The sequence below is a fragment of the Artemia sp. Qi Xiang Cuo genome, chromosome 6 (assembly GCF_049724085.1).
Source record: "Artemia sp. Qi Xiang Cuo chromosome 6, ASM4972408v1, whole genome shotgun sequence".
NCBI lineage: Eukaryota > Metazoa > Arthropoda > Branchiopoda > Anostraca > Artemiidae > Artemia > Artemia sp. Qi Xiang Cuo.
In genome coordinates this window covers 8,448,715-8,469,325 of record NC_142799.1, presented here as the reverse complement: position 1 = coordinate 8,469,325, position 20,611 = coordinate 8,448,715, and the positions used below count along the sequence as shown (strand labels likewise).

At 33.8% G+C, this 20,611-nt stretch overlaps 1 protein-coding gene across 1 annotated transcript in view; it reads left to right on the top strand.

The window, feature by feature from the left end:
• Positions 1–11,393, top strand: part of Mms19 (MMS19 nucleotide excision repair protein) — a 137,049-nt gene extending 125,656 nt beyond the window's left edge. The window contains exons 13-15 of the mRNA XM_089090032.1: positions 2,232–2,405; positions 6,869–6,949; positions 11,219–11,393. Of these exons, the coding sequence (XP_088946158.1) occupies positions 2,232–2,405; positions 6,869–6,949; positions 11,219–11,332 (369 nt within the window). The 3' untranslated portion in view covers positions 11,333–11,393. The remainder of the gene's footprint in view (positions 1–2,231; positions 2,406–6,868; positions 6,950–11,218) is intronic.
• Positions 11,394–20,611: the final 9,218 nt, after the last annotated feature.

Genomic DNA, 20,611 nt, shown 5'->3' with positions numbered 1-20,611 from the left:
CAGGTGTCTTCCACTGCGAAGATTGTACCTTTGTTTCTGGATCGTTGCCATATACCCGAGTCTCTCTACCACTCAACTTGGTGACCACTCGACAGTTTAATGTCCACTCGTTGTTCTATATTTTCGCTCAAAGTGAAATCTGACCGGACGTGAAAACACACTTTACAAAATCGCACCTAGAACGCCATAGACAATTTTAATCTAATCGATGTCTAATGTATTTTCCCAACATTTAAAGTTAGATAATGTCCCATGTGCAAGTTCATACTCAAACAGGTTTACAATTAATATTATCAGTCTCGATACTTTTTGATTAGACCTCGTATGCTTAAAAAGCTGCAACTTTAAATTTTACAGGTGGTTTGCTATTTCATCTACTTCAGATTTCGTATATTTTTATAAATTTAAATATTGTTTATGTGTTTTTATCTGAACACATACTTAATACTACAATATGGCATAGATCTATGGTTTGTATATTTCAAAACAAATTTTAATGCTTTAATGTTGAGCTTTGAATTAAATGCTTAATTTTTTTCTTCGATGCAGTGTTTTCCAGTTTGGTTCAGAATCAAGTACTGTAGACTATAGGCTGTTGGTTACTTGTTCTTGTTTTGTGTTAGATATTGGGCAATTCACGTTTGCCAATTTTTCGATACGTATCTGATCGTTCCCAAATATCCGATGCTCAGACTTAATTGAATACTATCGAGCTATTAAAAAGGAACATTTAACCTAACCTAATTCTAAGTTACGGTACTATTTTTATTATTTATTGTTGGTAGAATTGTGCTTGAGTTATATTCACCACCGTCGTTAGGGCCCTGTCCTAACCATAAAAGTCTAAAGCCTATCGTGTCATTTACGTTTTATTGAAAAGTATATGTGTCTTGAACAGTTTTTGGAAAGAACCATTAATTGCTGGAAACTCAGCAATTCAAGATTTTATTTCTCTCTAATTTTTCTTCTTAATTTACAATGTTGTAAATAAAAAAGGAAATATTTGTAATATAATTCGTTTTTAGTAGAGCGCAAATGACGCAATAGGCTTTAGAATTTCACGGCTAGGGAAGGGGCAGTAGCCAAACTTCTGTTTGTATTTATTGTTGTTCCTTTTAAGCTTGTTTTGAATATGCAATTTAATTTTTACTTGGTTTAAGATATATTTCACTAATTATATTAGTACCTGTTGTCTGTATGTTTCATGGTTGTTTATTTAATTTCTGTTCTTTTCGGGTTTGATTTATTCTTTAATAGTAATTTCTGGTCGTTTGAGTTTGAATTATTATAGGACTTTATTTATGCTAGTCTTGAGTTTATTATAACTATTAAATTTTCTTTGAAAAACATTTTGGTACATACGTATTATAGCGACCGCACTTTGTTCTTGATCTGTAATGAAACCGGTTTTCTGTGTTCACTCGGAAATAATCAGATTAGCCTGAGCGAGATAAACAGTAACTATACAGATTTTTTATAATTAAATATTTGATATATAGAGGTGGTTAGTCTAGGTATTTAATATAATGCGTTCTGGACGGCCTGCTTTCCATAATTCTCTCTTGTATTTTCCATAATTTTGCTACCAAAGTATGAACTTCACTTACCAAAGAAGAACTTCACTTCTTTGGTATGGTCACTGTAACACGTAAGTACCAACGTTTTTAAACGAAGTCATCTATATTTTTTAACTATTTCTTGTAGCTCCAGTCTCCATAGTGAGTTTGCATAGTGAGTTTCCATAGGTAAGTTTGTAGGCTCAAAAGGCAAATCAGGCACATTTGAAGTGGCTTTCATAGGCAGCTCAATAGCGTAAAAAAACGATGTTGGCACAATGTATTATTATTGTTTTATTTTTTTTGGGGGTTTCTTTCTTTTAGACCAGGACACTTTTTACCGAAGGAGTTGCCTTAGAAACTTCGATATTTGAATTGAAGTTATCAAGTATTTTGCAGTAGGTTCCATAGGTTGCATCAACACATGGCGTATTGTAGACAGAGAAAAGCCAAGACAGATAGTCCAAGTAATTGAGAGGCAAATGTTTAAATGGTGGGAGTATGCATGTTTCTACGGGTGGTTGTTTTGATTTCTATATATATATATATATATATATATATATATATATATATATATATATATTAATATATAGAAATGCCACTTATCCTGGACCCTCCAAGCACACTACTGACCATTTATTTTTAGGCTGCAATAGTTTAGCTATTCTCTTTCAGCTTCTTCCGTTGATTGTCACGTCTCTGCAGAACTCCGCGGTGACAACTGGTGTAGTAATGCCAATTTTGTCAGTTTTGGATAGTTTGATAAAAGAAGCGTCCGATTTAATGTCTCCTTATGTCGGCACTCTTGTGCCCAAACTACTAGAAGTTGCTAAAAGTGCGGATCGTGCTGTAAGTCTGTTTTTCTTTATCTAGTTCCTCATTCTCTTTTTATAGTTCTTCTTTCTCTTTCTCTTGTTCTTCTATCTCTTTCTATAGTTGAAGATATTTCCAGTCTGCATTTTGAAGAGCTTATTTAGGCAGGTTTTTTTTTTTACGGTCGAGTTTAGTGTGTACGCTGCAAGAAAAGGAACAGGACTTAGCAATTGACGATACAAGCGAGTGCTAATTTAGTTCTGTCCAACTTTTTAGCTTACTTTAACACCTAGCTCTGCAGCTTTTAATTCAGCTGAAGATGTTGTTATCTTCCATTTATAAAGAAGATTTCTCTTGATTGAAAACTTGGTGTATATACCATAAGGCCATATATAGCTAACGGACGGTAAAGCTATGTTCTTTTTTTTAATTATCTTTTTCTAATATTAAATTTAAGAAAACAAGTTTTTTCAACAAAAGTAAAGAGCGAAGCTATGCCTTTAGCAGAGCAAGAAAAATAACAGAAATTATGATGAAAAATGAACTAAAAGTTAGAACATATATAAACCAATAATGAGCTTCTAATGTACCAAAAATAAATCTGATGCTCAAACCAAACTCAAAACAAACAGAAATTACTAAATATATGAAGTGAGAACTCCCCCGTCCCTGGTACCCCAATATAGTTTTAAAAAAATCTTAAAAGACAGATATTAAAGTTAAATGAAACAGACCTAAGACTTGGTAAAAAATGAAACCAATACTGAACTTATAATGTACCAAAAATAAAAATGATATTCCACTCAAACTCAAAGCAAACGGAAATTACTAGATATATGAACTAGGAAGTCGTCCCCCTTGTACCCCGATTATAGCGCGAGTACCATTTGCGCTTTACTGAGAGTAATATACGTTTTAAGCGATTTCAAAGCGAAAGGAGAATAAAAAAAGGATGTTTTGTCAAATAAAAACTCAAGGCTTTATCAAGAGTGAAGGGTATTACCGGATTTCAGCCCTCCCTCCTTCACCCAAAGGTTAAATAAAAAAACGCTAAAAAAGTGCAAATAAACAAATCTTAATGACTCTTGTAAAGTTTTTTTTGCGACCCCCTCGAACAAAACATACCCGCTCGGCCGAAAAAAAAATTCTGGATATGACCCTATAAAAGCTAAAGTGTTTAAAATACATGTTGTTTTCAGCGAAATACAGTTTATAATTTTATGACGAAAGAAAAGGGAAAAAAGCATTATTTTCCCCACTTTTTTGTCAACACGGATTAAAAATATTGAGAAATAAATCTGGCTCTTTATTTTCTTTGACAATCTATACTTCTTTTCAGGGGAGGTTGTTTAAATCATTATGGCTACAAATTAAATAGTTTTCCCACTTTCATGAGTGCTTTTCAATAATGTTTGTTATATCCAATGAAAACTTTCTGCTAAGATTGCTCGTAACTGCGAAATGAAATCAAAATTTTTGCATATTTTATCGGCAAATATCCTAAGGTCGCTTTATTTCTCTCTTGTGCATATACATTTATTGTAATCTGTTACTGTATGGTAACAGATTAGTTCGTCTGTATGGTATGCTATGTTCATAGTTCGTCTGCGTCAAATAAAATGGTGCTCCTAAGAGTGCTCCAAATAAAATGTAATGAGTGCTGACAGGTCGGGCACTCTAACATCATAAAAAGCTGTTTAAGCGCTCTCGAAAGGAATTTGCAACATCTACGTGCTTTTTGTATAAAGAAAAGTATAAATTTAAAATATAGTGCGATTTTTGGTAGAGAAATTCGAAAACTGGCAGATATTTCGACATTATTATTACAGAACAACTAAAACTTCAATCCCCCATTGCCGGTGGAGAGTCCTGCAGCAGCTGTACTAATACTCGTTCGAAAAAGGCTTCGAATTGCTAAAGAGTTAATTATTATGTAAAAAAAAAATTCAAGAAACCAAACGAAGGGGATTTTCAGCCAGTGAAAACAAAAGAAGAGAAAAAGTAAGTATTTTGGCAAAGGCTTCTGCTAAGCTGTCCTCAGCGCTCAGAAAAGTAGTGAATCCCCCCGCGGAAGAAAATGCGAAAAGTTTCTACATAATCTCAGTCTAGCTATATTGGCTGAGAAATTGTGTCTTCACTAATACTCATTCGAATAAGGTCGGAATTGCTCAAAAGTTAATTGTTATACCAAAAAAAAACGACAAAACGACAAAAATAAGAAACCAAACGAGATTGATTTCCAGCCAGTGAAAAAAAAACAAAACAGAAAAGACAAAGTAAGTATTTTGGCAGCTTGTTTTAAGCTGTCCTCAGCGCCCAAAACAAAAAAAAAACAAAAAATGAAAAAAAATGGTATATATATTAAAGAAAGAAGATTTAGTTTTTTGAAGTAAACTACATGGTAGTTACAGTTACAGGAATTTTTTGAAGTCACAGTCATGTATACACAGTCAGTACATATATATATACTATCTTTATATATGAGCAATAAGTATATATTCTATTTCTCGAAAACGGCTCCATATTTTTTCGGGAAAATTGGTATCCTGGAATATTCTCGCATAAAAAACGATCTAGATAGGTAAGAAGTATGGGAAAATTCGTTAAAAACCTTAATTTTAAAAACAAACAAACTATAATAATCAAATATCTTTGAATAGACTCAGTATGAAAAGACACTAAATTGCCTAAAGAACAAAAAACTGGTAATTGCAAAAATATTTGTATATATTTTTAACAAGGGAACAACAATTCAAAAACCTTAAGAAATAAAACCAAAAGTTTGAAGCTTAGAAGAAATGGTGTTACGAATTGGACTTGCTTAATAATCAAATATCTTTGAAAAGACACAGAAAGACATTAAATTGCGCAAAGAGCAAAATGCTGGTAATTGCAAAAATACTTGCATATATTTTAACAAGGGATTGCAACAATTCCAAAACCTTAAAAAGGAAAACCAAAAGTTTCAAACTTAGTAGAAATCGTTGTAAGAAATCGGACTTGTTGTAATAATAAAATATCTTTGAATAGACGAAAATACATTGAATTGTGGAAAGAGCAAAAAACGGGTAATTACAAAAATATTTGTATATATTTTAACAAGATATTACAGCAATTCAAAAACCTTAAAAAATAAAATCAAAAGTTTAAAGCTTAGTAGAAATCGTTGTTATAAATCGGACATGCTGTAATAATCAAATATCTTTGAATAGATTGGTGATGAAACGACATTTAATTGAGAAAAGAGCAAAAAAAATTGGTTAATTGAAAAAATATTTGTATATAATTTAACAATGCATTGCAACAATTCAAAAACCTTGAAAAATAAAACCAAAAGTTTGAAGCTTAGTAGAAATCGTTTTTACAAATTTGGCCTACTTTAATAATCAAATATCTTTGAAAACACTGCAGTATGAAAATACAACAAATTGTCTGCGGTTAGAAGACAAGCGACAATGAGAATCCATATATAGAAGCCTGCTGCTAGCCGAGTGCACGCAGATATCAAATATCTTTGAATAGACTGCAGTATGAAAACAAATTTAATTGCGTAAAGAGCAAAAAAACTGATATTGCAAAAATATTTGTATATTTTTAACAAGGGATTACAACAATTGAAAAACCTTAAAAAATAAAAGCAAAATTTTGAAGCCTAGTAATCGTTGTTAGAAATTGGACTTGCTTTATATATATATATATATATATATATATATATATATATATATATATATATATATATATATATATATATATATATATATATATATATATATATATATATATATATATATATATATATATATATATATATATATATATATATATATATTTATATTAAGGATAAAGATCAAACCTAATCTTTCCATTTTAACGCAATAAAATGAATTTCCTGGTAACTTTACCATGTTGCTCGTGGACAATTCCGTGACGGTGCTTATCATGACCTATAACGTTTCACATTGACTGCAATGAATAACTGAATCAAAAGTTAAATTTTGATTTATTTTCACTTTTTAGAAAACTAAAATGTACGAGTATAACATTCAAAATATTAAAAATATTGGTAATTGCTTAATTATAATTAAATTTACTTAACTTAAAACTATTAATATTTAATTTGTTAAATTTTGTATGATGACAATTTTATGATACGCTTCAGACCCTGATTTACGTTCGTTGAAAAAACAGCTATTCTAAGGATTTTATATTCCACAATCTTCTTGTTTTTCTTAGATGCAGAGCAAAATGTGATTGAAAGAAATGGAAAGGACAAACATGCTAACATAAATAAAGTTTATTCATAAAATGGTCTAAGCTTCAAATACGTATGAAGTTTTTCATTAATTATAGTATGGTTTAATGAAGCAGAGCTATCATACGTATATTCACCAAAAAGAAAAAAAACAAAACAAAGACAATATTGACGTTTTCTTTTCCCATGGTTGATTCGCATATAAGCCAATGAGAAATTTATTTCTATATTTATTTTCCTTTTTCAGATTGATCGAAGGGTTGCTTTACAATGTATTTTGTCATTGACATCGCTTCCCGAGGCTGAAATTATAACCGTTAGAGAAGAGGTATGAAACTTTATTTTATTTAACTTTTACTTTATCTTATTTTTCTTTTCATTTTTGTTCTTGTTTTTCATTTTCTGGATTGTCTTTCTTTTATTGGCCAAATGAATGGCAAGCCTCTAACTTTAAATATGTATTTTATATATTAAAAACCCGGCATACGTTGCTGTCATCTTAAAAGGAAGGACATTCAAGATAGATACCCTGCCCCTTTGGAAAATTATTTCCTGTGGCAGATTCTCCTCGATCGAAAATCCCCCCGCTGAAAATTCCTCTGGGGTAAACACCCCTTACCCGTAGAAAATTCCCCCTGTGTATTAGTGACGATCGATTTTCTAAGCTTAAAAGTATCAGAAATATCCAAATTACGTATTAGCGTAATTATCGTCTTATTTGTGTTTAATTCGTGGGGTGGCATTTGGCGTGAATTTAATACCTCCTTCCTGTTTATCCTTCACGGAATCGTAATATTTATAAGATTTGTATTCTCCTGGGAAGCGATCTTGGGAAATTTGATTTTCGCTCGGTCCCTGGGACTTGGCACACTGCAGGCTTGTATTATCAAATGGACATTTCATCTATATAAAACAAGACGTCTTTTGCTTGAAAAAAAAAATTAAAACAAAAAGAATATGTAAAAAAATAAAACCAATAAACAATATATATATATATATATATATATATATATATATATATATATATATATATATATATATATATATATATATATATATATATATATATATATATATATATATATATATATATATATATATATATATATATATATATATATATATATATATATATATATATATATATATATATATATATATATATATATATATATATATATATATATATATATATATATATATATATATATATATATATATATATATATATATATATATATATATATATATATATATATATATATATATATATATATATATATATATATATATATATATATATATATATATATATATATATATATATATATATATATATATATATATATATATATATATATATATTGGTTTGTTTGTTTTATTTTTATTTCTATAAATGCTCTTTTCGTTTAAGACTTTAGTTGTTTTTTTTTCATTTTCCAATTAATGCAGAAGACGTTTTGCTTTAGACAGAGGAAATATTCGTTTGATCGTTTATCTTCTTTTTCGTCATACTGGCCATAGACCCGTTTATCTTCTAATAGATAGATGGATAAACTTTTATTTTCGCCAAAATTTTCATGGCACCGCCAAATTTCTTTGGTATAGTCACATTAATAAGCAAATAAATGAAAACACTAATCAATCCTCCTGGTTTTCGTTATATATTTTTACAAAATCAGGTATAAAACTTTTCACTAACAGCTGATAGGCACAGTGTAGTGGCTGAAGTTTCTCAACAGGCACTGCAACCCTGCGCGGGAGTCGTTTTGCTGTGGATTGAGGGGGAAAAAGGGTTTTGTGGATTGGGTGGGTCAGAGATTTTATTCCGAAATCCATGCAGAGTTTCTTTCTTCTTTTTTTCAGAGTTTGCATTTTAAACTTTGTCAGCAGCTCTTCATACGACATTTCTCCCTGCTTCGATACTATTATTCGAGCTATTTTCCGAACTCTTTTGAGCCTGGTGCTTTGTTCAGCCGTCAGTCCAAAATGCCATACAGGAGCTGCATATTCCACAATTGGGCGAATAAAAGATGTAAATATTCGGAGGAGGCGATCTGGAGGGGCGCCATGTTTCGATATAAGCTTGAACATCTGCAGCCCAGCATTACCCCTTTTTACTAGACTAAATGTGTTTGCTTCTAATTTTAAATCTCTGTTAATAATAACTCCCAAGAATTTAATCTTCCTGACTTTAATAGTATCAGAGATGGTTGTTAGAAAATTTGGTTCAGAAGAATTTGAAAATGAAATAGTTAAAATAGAAGACTTACTGTCATTTACTGTCATATTTGAACTGCAAGTTTTAGTCTTCACATGATCAATTAAAATTTGAGCTTTGCTACCACCACAAAAATTTACACCACAAAAACAGGCTCAGGCTCAGAAAAAGACTTCTTATATTTTAAAATTTGGAACCTATTTATTAAATAACTCTGAATAATTTTCACAGCAGCAGGATTCACTCTAAAATCAACTAAAAGCTTGATTTTAGAGTGAAGTCAATCAGTGAAATCTCTAGATTTATTTCTTTATTTTGTCATGGTATGTCAGTTCGGCTTTAGATTTTTTATTTGTCTCCATACTCCGATCCAAATCTCTCTAAATCACTCTTTAATGCCTTCTCACATTCCCTTTTTTCTTTTAAAAAGCTCTTATGCAACTTTTCAAAAGTTTTTTTTGACATCCCTTCCTGTCTTCCATTGAGACTTCAGCTTTTTGGCTAACATTCCCGGTTGCTCCATGGACGTACACTGTGGGGCTCGGGGCGCAGTTCACCTGCCAAATGCTTAATTTTTTTTTATTTTCGGGAACTCTATTTAAATTGTCAAGCAAAACCTTTTTTTTATTATTTCTCCTCATCCGACTTTTTTTTACTATTCGTCCCTGTCTCTGAAAAGAACTCCCCCGGTGCCTCCCTGAGTTAGTCGCCTAACGTTTCTCCCTAGATTATATTTTGTTATTTCGTTAAGTTTCCTCCTAAAATCACTTAATCTGGCTTCTATGTTGTAAGATTATAAAAGTTACCTGTTTCGTTTTCTTTGTTCTTGGAACGTTTCTTTCAAATTCATATCCTCCAGGTTAGTGTCATAACTGACTGTGAGTAGTTAACTTACAGCTGTTTCAAATGACAGCTTTAAGTTGACTGTGTATTCTATTAACTATGTGTATTATATTATATTATAAAATATTAACTCTGGATGCTACTGATTTTTATTTTTGAATCAAAATAAGTGCTCCTGCATACTCTAGTATCCTATATATCTCCTTCCAGTCTTAAATTTGCAGTAGCATGACCCATAAAGTCTCGTTATAATATCTGCAAAGAAAATGCAAACGACAAAATGATTAGACTTTATATGTTGACTATAGCAGAGTCTACCCAATAGACCAACAGTGTCAAGAATATTCTTTCTTTTTTATTCTTATCCATATTAAAAAAAACTTTATTCTTTAAAATCTAGGGTGTCAAAGTAATTCTGAATCCCCTACAGTGAAATATTTGCTTCTTCGTCCCTTATTCTTTATTCACAAAGGAATTTTGGAACGGGCAAGGGGAACGGGAACGGGAATTTTGGAATTATGCCATAAAAGGTGGTGCGGTGAAATTATTTTCTGGCTGTTTTCTTAGGCCCATTTGGGGCTATTGACTTAGGTATACAATCTTCATTAGCCTTGTGTGAAGCAGTTCATTACCAAGCTGGTATTCTGATGAAGCGGCTACATTGGTGGTTCTGGCCTCTTGTGCCCGGGGCAAAATCTTGAATAACGACCCCTGTCCTGTCTTCCACAAAATTTTCAGACCAAATTTTAACAGTTTTCATTTATTAAAAAAAATAATTTTAAATTTATTAATTGATTAATAATTGTTTATTATTATTTTTATTTATTAACTGCTTCCTCTACTTTATTTAAAAAAAATTCAAAATTTTCAAAATGATTATAACCATTAGATTGTTTGTTTGAAATTGTGCCCCCCCCCCCATAATTTCTACCTGTGGTTTAAGTACCACTTATGTCTCTCTCCTAAATCCGCCTCTGATTTGCTAACTAAATCTAGTTTGATGGTTTAAGCTTATTAAAATGACGGATCAAAAACAGGGCATACTCTTTTGTGAGAATATGTTCGCATGTCTTTGAGCTTCTGGCATGAAAAAGAAACAAAATGTGTGCTCTTCTGCGAGCGTCCGAAAGCCGACTGACTCAGACCATTGCCCAGCATCATATGATTGTTCTCAGGCCATCTGTTTTATACTTCTAGTTAGTTTCTTTTTGGCCCTCATGCAGGATGAGTTTACAAGGAGCTGCGTGTAGGTTTCTCTTCTTTGCTTCTATCCTCATGTGTTTCTTGTTGGTTTAATTCAATTATTTTGTGGAGAAACAATTACAAATATTTACAAAATGCACAATTTTACTGGCCACCACACAATTCTTTTTTTAGTCGTGATCCAAAACACGAGAGAACCAAATACTCGCCCACGTGAAGAGATTTTTCATTGAGTAACAGGAAATTTTGGCTGAAATAACTAAATTTGACTTCTCAAATCCTAGAAGAAAATTTGTTTTCTAACTTATCTATTTTTGGTTGTTATTTCAGGTTATCCGTGGGTTGATTTCGACTCTTGATGATAAGAAACGGATTGTTCGACAGACTGCTGCTGAAGCAAGGAACGCCTGGTTTTTCGTATCTCAGCCAGGAAAAAAGAAATAAAATTTGTTGATAGTTTAACCGGTATTTTTTTCTTCGAATAAACAATTTGCAATGCTTACGAGCAGTAATTGAGAAAAAAGTTTTCTTCTTTGATTGTTTGAAAAATAGTTCTTTCAGTGATTTCTAGTTACGCTTGTGCAGGGGAGTCCCGAGCCTCCTTTCATTGTGGGTGGGGGGTGCGAACTCGCAGATTTTACCAAAATTTTCGGCAAAATTTTTGCCGAAATCTTCGTCTCCGGCGGAAATTTTACCGAATTCCAACAAAATTGGGAGGAGGGTCCGGTGCTCCCCTCACGACGCCCCTTCGCTTGTGAAGTTGTATATAGTGCCTAGGAGGTGAGACATACTCACCTTAATTGGGATCAGCTTAATGTGCTTAACCACTCCTGGAATATTGCACGTGCGTCCTTTTAACAGAATCAAACAGTTCGTGGTAACGAACTGTAAGTAAGGAACGACCCGGCTCAATAGTAACCGAAACTCTAAAAAACGGAATTTTTATACCAATAGATGCATCAAAGAAATTGAATGTTTACGCTGATTTCAAATATATAAGTTTTATTATGTTTAGCTTTACCCATCAAAAGTTACGAGCCTGAGAAAATTTGCCTTATTTTCGAAAAGGGGAAACATCCACTAAAAGCCATAAAATCTTAATCAAAATTACACCATCACGTTCAGCGTATCACAGAACTCAACTGTAGAGGGGTCAAGGTCTTATCTGCAAAATGTGGAATTTGGTATTTTTCACCAGAAGAAAGATCACGGATGCGTGTTTAGTTTTTTTTTTTTTTTTTTTTTTTTTTGTTCTTTTTTTCAGGGATGATCATATCAACCCAGTGGTCCTATAATATTGTGAGAGGGCTCATTCGAACGGAAATTAAAAGTTATAGGTGCCTTTTTTAAGTTACGAAAAAAATTGGAGGGCAACTAGGTCCCCTCCCACGCTCATTTTTCCCAAAGTCACCGGATCAAAATTTTGAGATAGTCATTTTGTTCAGTATTGTCGAAAAATCTAATACCTTTGTCTTTGAGGATGACTGAATTCCCCAAGGTCCCCGGGGGAAGGGCTGCAAGCTATGGACTTTGCCCATTGTTTGCATATAGAATTGGTTATTGGGAAGTATACAGGTTTTTTTTTTGGGGGGGGGGGGTTCTGCGGGGAGGAGATCAGGGGAGTAGGTTACGTGGGAGGAATTTTATATGGAGGAAGAGAATTTTCCATGAAGGGGGCTCCGGATATCCCAGCATTATTTAAAAAACGATCAGAAATCATAGGCAGCACATTATAGCTGCCTAAGTAAAGAGCGGTGTGGGCACAATGTATTATTTATTTATTTTTTTGTTGTATTTTTTTTTAGACCAGGACACTTCTTATGAAGGAGTTGTCATAGAAACTTCGAAAAGGGGTCATTTTTGGAAATTGGAACGGCTTGCGGCCTTTTTAATAGTCGAACGTGATTGGAGGACAACTAACACCCCTTCCACACCCACCATTTCCCCAAACACACCCAATCAAAATTTTCAGATAGCCATTTCGTTCAACGTAAATGAAAGGTCCAAAAATTATGCCTTTGAGGATGAAACCCCCTCCCCCCAGAGCCCTCAGGGCAAGGGTTCGCGAAATACATCTGATAGAAATTTTGAGATGGCCATTTGTTGTCGTAGAAACTTCGAAGAAGGCTCATTCGATTGGAAATGGAAAGGGCCAGTGCCCTTTTTAATAGTCCAGAGTGATTGGAGGACAACTAACCCCCCTCCCACGCCCACCATTTACTAAAACACATTTAATAAAAATTTTGAGATACTGTTCAACGTAGTTAAAAGATCTTTGAGAATGACAACCCCCCACAGCCCTCAGAGCAAGGGTTGTAAGTTATGCCCTTGGGGAATTTAAGGTTTATATTCGTATAAAATTTGGAGGGGGCTCATTGGATTGCTAATCAGACGTTTTAGTGCCTTTTTTTAGATTGAGTGATCAGAGGGTGGATACCCCCCCCCCACGCCTCGTATTTTCTCGAAATGCATCTGATAGAAATTTTGAGATTGACACTTGTTGTCGTAGAAACTTCAAAAAGAGCTTATTCGATTGAAAATTGAAAGGGATAGTTTCCTTTTTAATAGTCGAAAGTGATCGGAGGGCAACTAACCCCCCTCCCACGCCCACTATTTCCCCAAACACAGCTAATCAAAGTTTTAGGTAGCCAGTTTGTTCAACGTAATTGAAAGGTTCAGATATAATGTCTTTGAGGATGACAACAGCCCTTAGGGCAAGGGTTATAAGTTATGCCATGGGGCATATATGGTATATATAGAAAGGGTGATCGTAAAAACTCAGAAATAGGTTCAATTGACTGTAAATCAGATGTTCTACTCCCCTCTTTAAGATTTAGATTAATCAGAGGGTGGATACTCCCCCCCACAGCTCGTATTTTCCCGAAATGCATCTGATTTTGAGATGGCTATATGTTGTTTTAGAAATTTCGAAAAGATCTTTTTCGATTGGACATTGAAAGGGCTAGTGCCCTTTTAAATAGTCGAAAGTGATTGGAGGGCAACTAGCCCCCTCCCACGCCCACCATTTCCCAAAACTCATCCAATCAAAATTTGTAGATAGCCATTTTGTTCAACGTAGTGGAAAGTTCCGGAAATTATGTGTTTGAGGATGACCCTTAGGGCATCCTCAAATGAGTAGAGCCCTCAGGGCAAGGGTTGTAAGTTATGCCGTGGGGCATATATGGTATATATAGAAAGGACGATCGTATATACTTCGGAGGGGGCTCATTGGATTGGTAATAAGAAGTTCTAGTGCCCTTATTAAGATTTAAAGTGAAGGTTTAATGCAGCACTTTGCTTTCTTTGAAAAACTTGTCTTGTGCAAAAAGTTTTTTTTAAATTAATTAAATAAAAAACAAGTTTTTTCAGCTGAAAGTAAAAAGCAACATTAAAACTTAAAACGAACAGAAATTATTACATATATGAGGGATCCCCCCCCTTGTTAATACCTCGCTCTTTACGTCAAAGTTCTTTCAGTACTTTCAAAAGAGCTGTTTATTCTAATTAAACGGCCCTTGTGATTCTGGGGCTATTCTTAAAGAATTTGAACAGTATTCGAACTTTAGCGTAAAGAGCGAGGTATTAGGGAGGGGACGGACCCCTCATATATGTAATAATTTCTGTTCTTTTCAATTTTTAATGTTGTTCCTTACTTTCAGTTGAAAAAACTTGTTTTTTTTATATTTAATACGCATACAGAATGTTCATATAGTTCAGCATTTTCAACTATCTCTTTTACATAGACATTAAGGTTTCAACTTAATATCCATAGCAGTTCTTGAGATACTGCAGGCACTTCGTTTCGACAGCCTGCATGCACATAATGTCTCTCGATTTAGCTTAATATTCTCTGAAGGTTTCAACTTAATACCCTTAACCGTTCTTGAAAGATTGCAGATAAGCCCTTTTGACTACCTGTATTTACATAGTGCCTTATGATTTAGTTATGGATACAATCTTTTGTCAAGCTGGATGTACATAGTGTCTTTAGATTTAGGCTTTAATATACTCTGAAAGTTTCAAGTTAGTATCTTTAGTAGTTCTTGATATATTGCAAGTGCTCCCTTTTGACAACCTGGATGAATGTAATGTCTTTTATATAGACATTAAAGTGTCAACTAAATATCCATAGCTGTTCCTGAGATATTGCAGACACTTTCTTTTGACAGCTTGCATGCACATAATGTCTCTGGATTTAGCTTAATATTCCCTGAAAGTTTCAACTTAATACCCTTAACTGTTCTTGAAAGATTGCAGATGCGCCCTTTTGGCTAACTGTATTTACATAGTGCTTCATGATTTAGTTATGGATACAGTCTTTTGACAATCTGGATTTGCATAGTGTTTTTTTATTTGGGTTTCAATTCAATATACCCTGAAAGTTTCAAGTTAGTATCCTTAGTCGTTCTTGAGATTTTGCAACTGCTCCTTTTTGACAAGCTGGATGAGTGTAATGTCTTTTGATTTAAAGCAACGTCCCCCTGAACATTCCCTTAAAGATTGACCTTGGTAAAATTCGCCTCTTTGGACACCCAGGATCAAACATGTTCCCTTTCCCAGTAATAAAAGCTATGTATAAACAATGTGCAACATCTATATATTTACAGCCCTTGCCCCTGGGGCTGTTGGGGTTATGTCATGCCTGAAGGCATAGTCATTGGATCTTCAGAATATTATGAACAAAATAGCTGTCTTGGAATTTTGTTGTGAAGTCCTTCGGGTTTGAAGAGTGACAACTAAAAGAGGTGTAGGAGGGGGTACGGTTACCCCTCTCCCAACACTTTTTTCTCTCAAAAAGGACACTAGAACTTTCTATTTCCAATCGAATGAGCTGCTTCCAAAGTTTTTTTGACAATTATTTTTATGCGGAATGGCCAAGAAAAAAAATAATACAAGATAAAAAATATAAGTGTGGAGTAGTCATAGCATATTTTAAAGTTATTCAAGGACAAATGGTCATGTCATGACCGCCTCACAGTTTCATTTTGGTCAAACTATTTTTGAATGCTCAGCAATGTTCAGGTGGGATATGTTCTTCGAGCCAGGACTGAGTTCTTCAAGTCCTATTCGAGCTCTTAGCACGCTAGACTTGAAATCCTTAGTTCGTGAGGTCAATGGTCTGAGTCCTAGTGTAGCAGGTTATTAGGTTCGGAACCGGGTTCAGTGATGTTACTCTGCAAGCTCAGCCAGAGTTGACTTAGCTCTAAATGGGTACCTGGAGAAATCTGGGGAAGTTAAACAGGCGGGGTATGCGAAAGTACAGGATGGCTGGCACACAACCCTCCATTGTACTTATTGGCTGCCCCTGGGGTTGTTGGGGTTATGTCATGTCTTATCCTCTATCTTTTTTACCTTTAACGTTCTTAAGATTGAAACTCCTTATCACTCTTGTTGCACCATTTATGGTGAGGCGAAACCTGACTCCTAAATTTGTGCATTGAAGTTTGAATTGGGAAAACAACGCGGCTGCAGCAGTAGCTTCAACCTAGCAAAGGACGAATACGGCTCATAGTAACCAAAAATGGCATGAAACCCTCTCAAAATGGCGTCAAATTGAAACAAAAAGTACGCCATTGGAACCGCCCTGGTCAAAAACCCTGTTCACCAGTCTCTTGGCTTGAATAACAAGAAAAATTGCTGTTTTTTGCTTGGGAAACAGCTTTATAATCGTGTTTTCTTTCTCTGCAGAAAATTATGCTGTGACATCTTGATGTATTTTCGTCATATGTTTAGATTTCAAATTGTTTTCAAACATTGTGTTCGTATTTTCACTTTACTTTCTGTAATACTCAACAATATTTTGCAATACTAAAGAAAAATATGGAGAAAAAAAAAGCAAAACATCCATGGTTACCCTCCTTAGGGGTAGGCAAGTAAAGATCAAACCCTAGCCCAAAGTAAATACAAAGTTGACTAATTTACATAGGTCTCTTGACTATCTCTTAATTTTAGAAGAAGAGATTTCGAGAAATTGAAAATAGAAAATTTGTATCAGTTTACTATGTATTAGATCAAAAATTTATTATTTTATTTTTTGTCAAAAAACGAAATCAAATGTAAAGAAAAAGTAGAAACTTCAGTAGATTCTAATAGAAACCTAATATGCCGATTTCGTGAAATGTAACTTATAAAGTTCCGCGTACGCCTGAGATAAAGTTGACAGCTGAAAGCACAAAAACTACCATGGGAGGTCAGAGATTTGTTATTTATTAGAGGTATTTTTGTTCTGTTCTATGAATACAGTTAATTAATTCTACTTATAACAACAATTAAGCAAGAAATATTGTGTTTTAGATTTTAGGCAAACAGAGTCCATAAAAACATGGTTTTTCTAATTTAACAATAAAAAAATCAAAACCAGCTACAAACAGTAATTCTCCCTTACTTATATCACACCTCAAAATCGCACTCTAATTTTTCAAAAGCCATATCTAAAAATAAGCCTAAGTATCATAAAAATTGTGGGAGGCTTTAGGCTTTTCAGCATTTTCATCTGATAGTTTTCACTGTAGGAGCCATCATCTATTCTTGACTGCTAAATCTTTGAAAGTTTGTTTTTGACCCCTTAGGTGGAACTACCTATCAATTCAACTCTTAAAAAAAAAAATGAAAAACATGCACTTAAAAAAAACACAAGAAACAATTATCACTTCAATTTGATAATTATATAATGTTTCAAATTGAATTCTAAAATTTCTTTATATTTAGCCTTGATTAGAAATTCTCTCTTACGTCGTTTAATAGTTGAGTCTTTTAGAAAGGCGTTTATTCTCTAATTTTTCTTATACTTTAAATTTAAATTACTTTGATGTCTCTTCCAGGTGCATAATTTGCTATGAGGCAGGGGGACAACTGCCTCTCCCAAACCTCAGTTTCCCCCCCCCAACCCAAGTTTGCCTTTCCCCCCCCCCCGAGCTGAAATTTAGTTTTCTTCCAAAATCTTGTAAAAACTAAGATAAACCTGCATAATTCAAGCATCAACAGAAACATATCAGTTTTTTTAGTACATGTTTACTTTTATAGTACTATAAATTACCTTTATAGTTATTTTTATAGTACTAAATAGTCAAAAGGCTCTAGATGCAGTAAAGAACAGCTCTCTGCGATTTTTCAGGGCTCCACTAGCAGCGACGGAAAAAAAAGGAGGATTCAGTCTTTCCCATGCAAAAAGTGATTTTCCTTGTTTCCTAAGCCAGAGGACTGTAACTTTCCTATAAAGAGTTTTCAGCCCTGGTGTTCTTTTTATAACTGCCGAAACTACGATATGGAGAATTTCTCCTCAAAATACCCATATGTTGTAGAAACGGGCAGATCATTGTCACTTATCGTTTTGCTGAACCTCTGGGTACGCAACTGAGACTCTCCGTGAAATAGTTTTTGAAAGGATAGATCTAATTCCCCAAGATTCAATATTTTGGCCATCATAGACTAAGCAAAAACAAATTATTATCTACTTATTAATTATTTAATCTATTAATTATTGCAACAGTTCCAAATTTTCAAAGTTTTTAAAATGACTAACGCAAAGGTTACTTAGAACTCTAGAAGTGAAAAAATTCTCACAAGAAAGTTTACAATTGTTTCACTTCACGATTTCAAACTGAAGCTTAACACCTTCACTACTACTTTTCCACAGGCAGAATTTGATGTTTACATGATGCAGTAGAATTTAAAGTCTCTGTAACTGTCTTGGTATCACTCGATGAATGATCCACAGCCCTTTTAAAGTGACAAAGTAGGTTTTGTCACGGGAAAGTGGCGTTTTCTGCCATCGTTTAGTACCAAACTACTATTTTGTCTATTCAGGACCAAGTTTCTACCAGTTAAAATTCTGAAGAAGCTAATCAATAATAAAAGTACCAAAACTCTATATTGAGTTTCCCAGTTGTAGGCTACTTCAGATGGAGAAACTTTGTCATGTACCCCTTGTAGGTGTGTTCTCGATCATAAAGGGTGGGCTGGTAGTTTTTAGTATAGTTGCCGACAGGGGTGTTCCGTCTAGGAAGAGAAGGACCCCCGCTTGACACTATATGACATAAATCCGATGAAAGAAGATCAGTCTCAGTGGGTAAAGAGCAAAAACCTGAAGTAATTTTAAAAGCAATATAACCCAATCCAAAAAAAAATAATAACCAACTAGTCGGTGAAATCCATTCCCCTCCCCAAAAATTTTGGCTAGCTGGTTGGCTAGCTCGCCTCTAGTTAGTACCAAACTAAATTGAAGAGATGTAACGACTCATACTTCTTAGTCCCAACCCCGTTATTTATGTGCCCTTCTATCACAGGAAAAATTTTCTAATTAAATAAATAATTTTCTAATTAAAAAAAATCATTAAAATAAATAAAAATCTAAAAGCAAATACTATAGGATATTTTACACCGTATATTCTGTCTATAAGTTGGAATTTAGGTAGAACTTTCGGCAGGGGAGGATTCCGCTGACAAACTTTTCCAGGGAAATATGCAAAAAAAAACTGATTCAAATTTTAAGACAAGGGAGGACCTGTAAGTAACAATAGGCTGTTATGCCTTGGGCATAATGGCCATGAAGGGTTAGCATCTTTTGTTAGCTGGTGAACCTATCACTTGCCTTTTATGCATTTGATGGCATGAAAAACTAGTTCTCATGTCCACTATAGACAAGGATGTGTAAGAAAGAACAAGTTGTTAGACCACCAGTAGCTTCACCTTTAAATGATTAGAAGCTTTTGCAAATTATGTTAACTTTTATTTGGTCAGAAAAATTGGGGAAACAGAAATAAAAAAAAGTGAGAGAGAATTTTAACTAAGAATAAGTTGTTATACCGCAGGAATGCCTTGAATGGTTGGCCGAAAAGGACAATCTTCGTCTGTCATCCTTCATCCGCGGAATGTGTCCTAGCCATCTCAACCTTTTTCTCTTTACACCTATAGAAAGCAGGATTGAAACACACTTTTTCATACCTAAGTTCAATTAGCTGCAGAGCATTCAAAATATATTTTTTTAATTTCCTCCTTGGATTCATTTCCAAGAAGCTGCTCCTGCAACAATTACGTTGAGAAAACCAACAAAGGGTTGGTACAAAACTTCACAGGTGCCTCGGCAATATAAATCTAGTTTGTGTTGAAGAATAAACAAAATCGACATTGTATTACATATTTCACCAACACACCAGTGGTATCAATTCAAGGATGTTGGGGGGGGGGGGCATAATGTATTTTCACAAACTTGTGGTAAATTTGTCATTTTTTCAGTTGTTTCAGTAAAAAAAAAAAAAAAATCATTAATTAGTGGAAATAAGACAAAAGGGGTATCTTCTAAATATAGGTGGAGGGGAATCCAGGGAGACTTCGACCAACCTGAATTCTCCTAGAATTCCGTCCTTAAACCATAAATTTACACTCTCGTTATTATTAAATTTTGATAGGACTTGTTATGTAGCTTTAGTTTTATACTGCAAAAATAACTGTTCTATTGACACCAAAAAACTCCATTTTTTACTGGTATTTTTTTAGAAAAATATAGGATCCTTAATAAATTCATATTCTATAATAAAACTTCTGGTTGGTTCAGACCTGTCATTCAATCAATTAACTGTAGACAATCGTGGCGGGCGTCCTGAAAATCAGATCATTTGCCCCTCTTCTTTCTGAGTTGGGTCGGTTTGTTCTTCTATTCTCGCAATAAATTCGTAAGCTTCTTCTTGGGACAGTTCAATTGTGGTTGAATGAAATGTTGTCTTA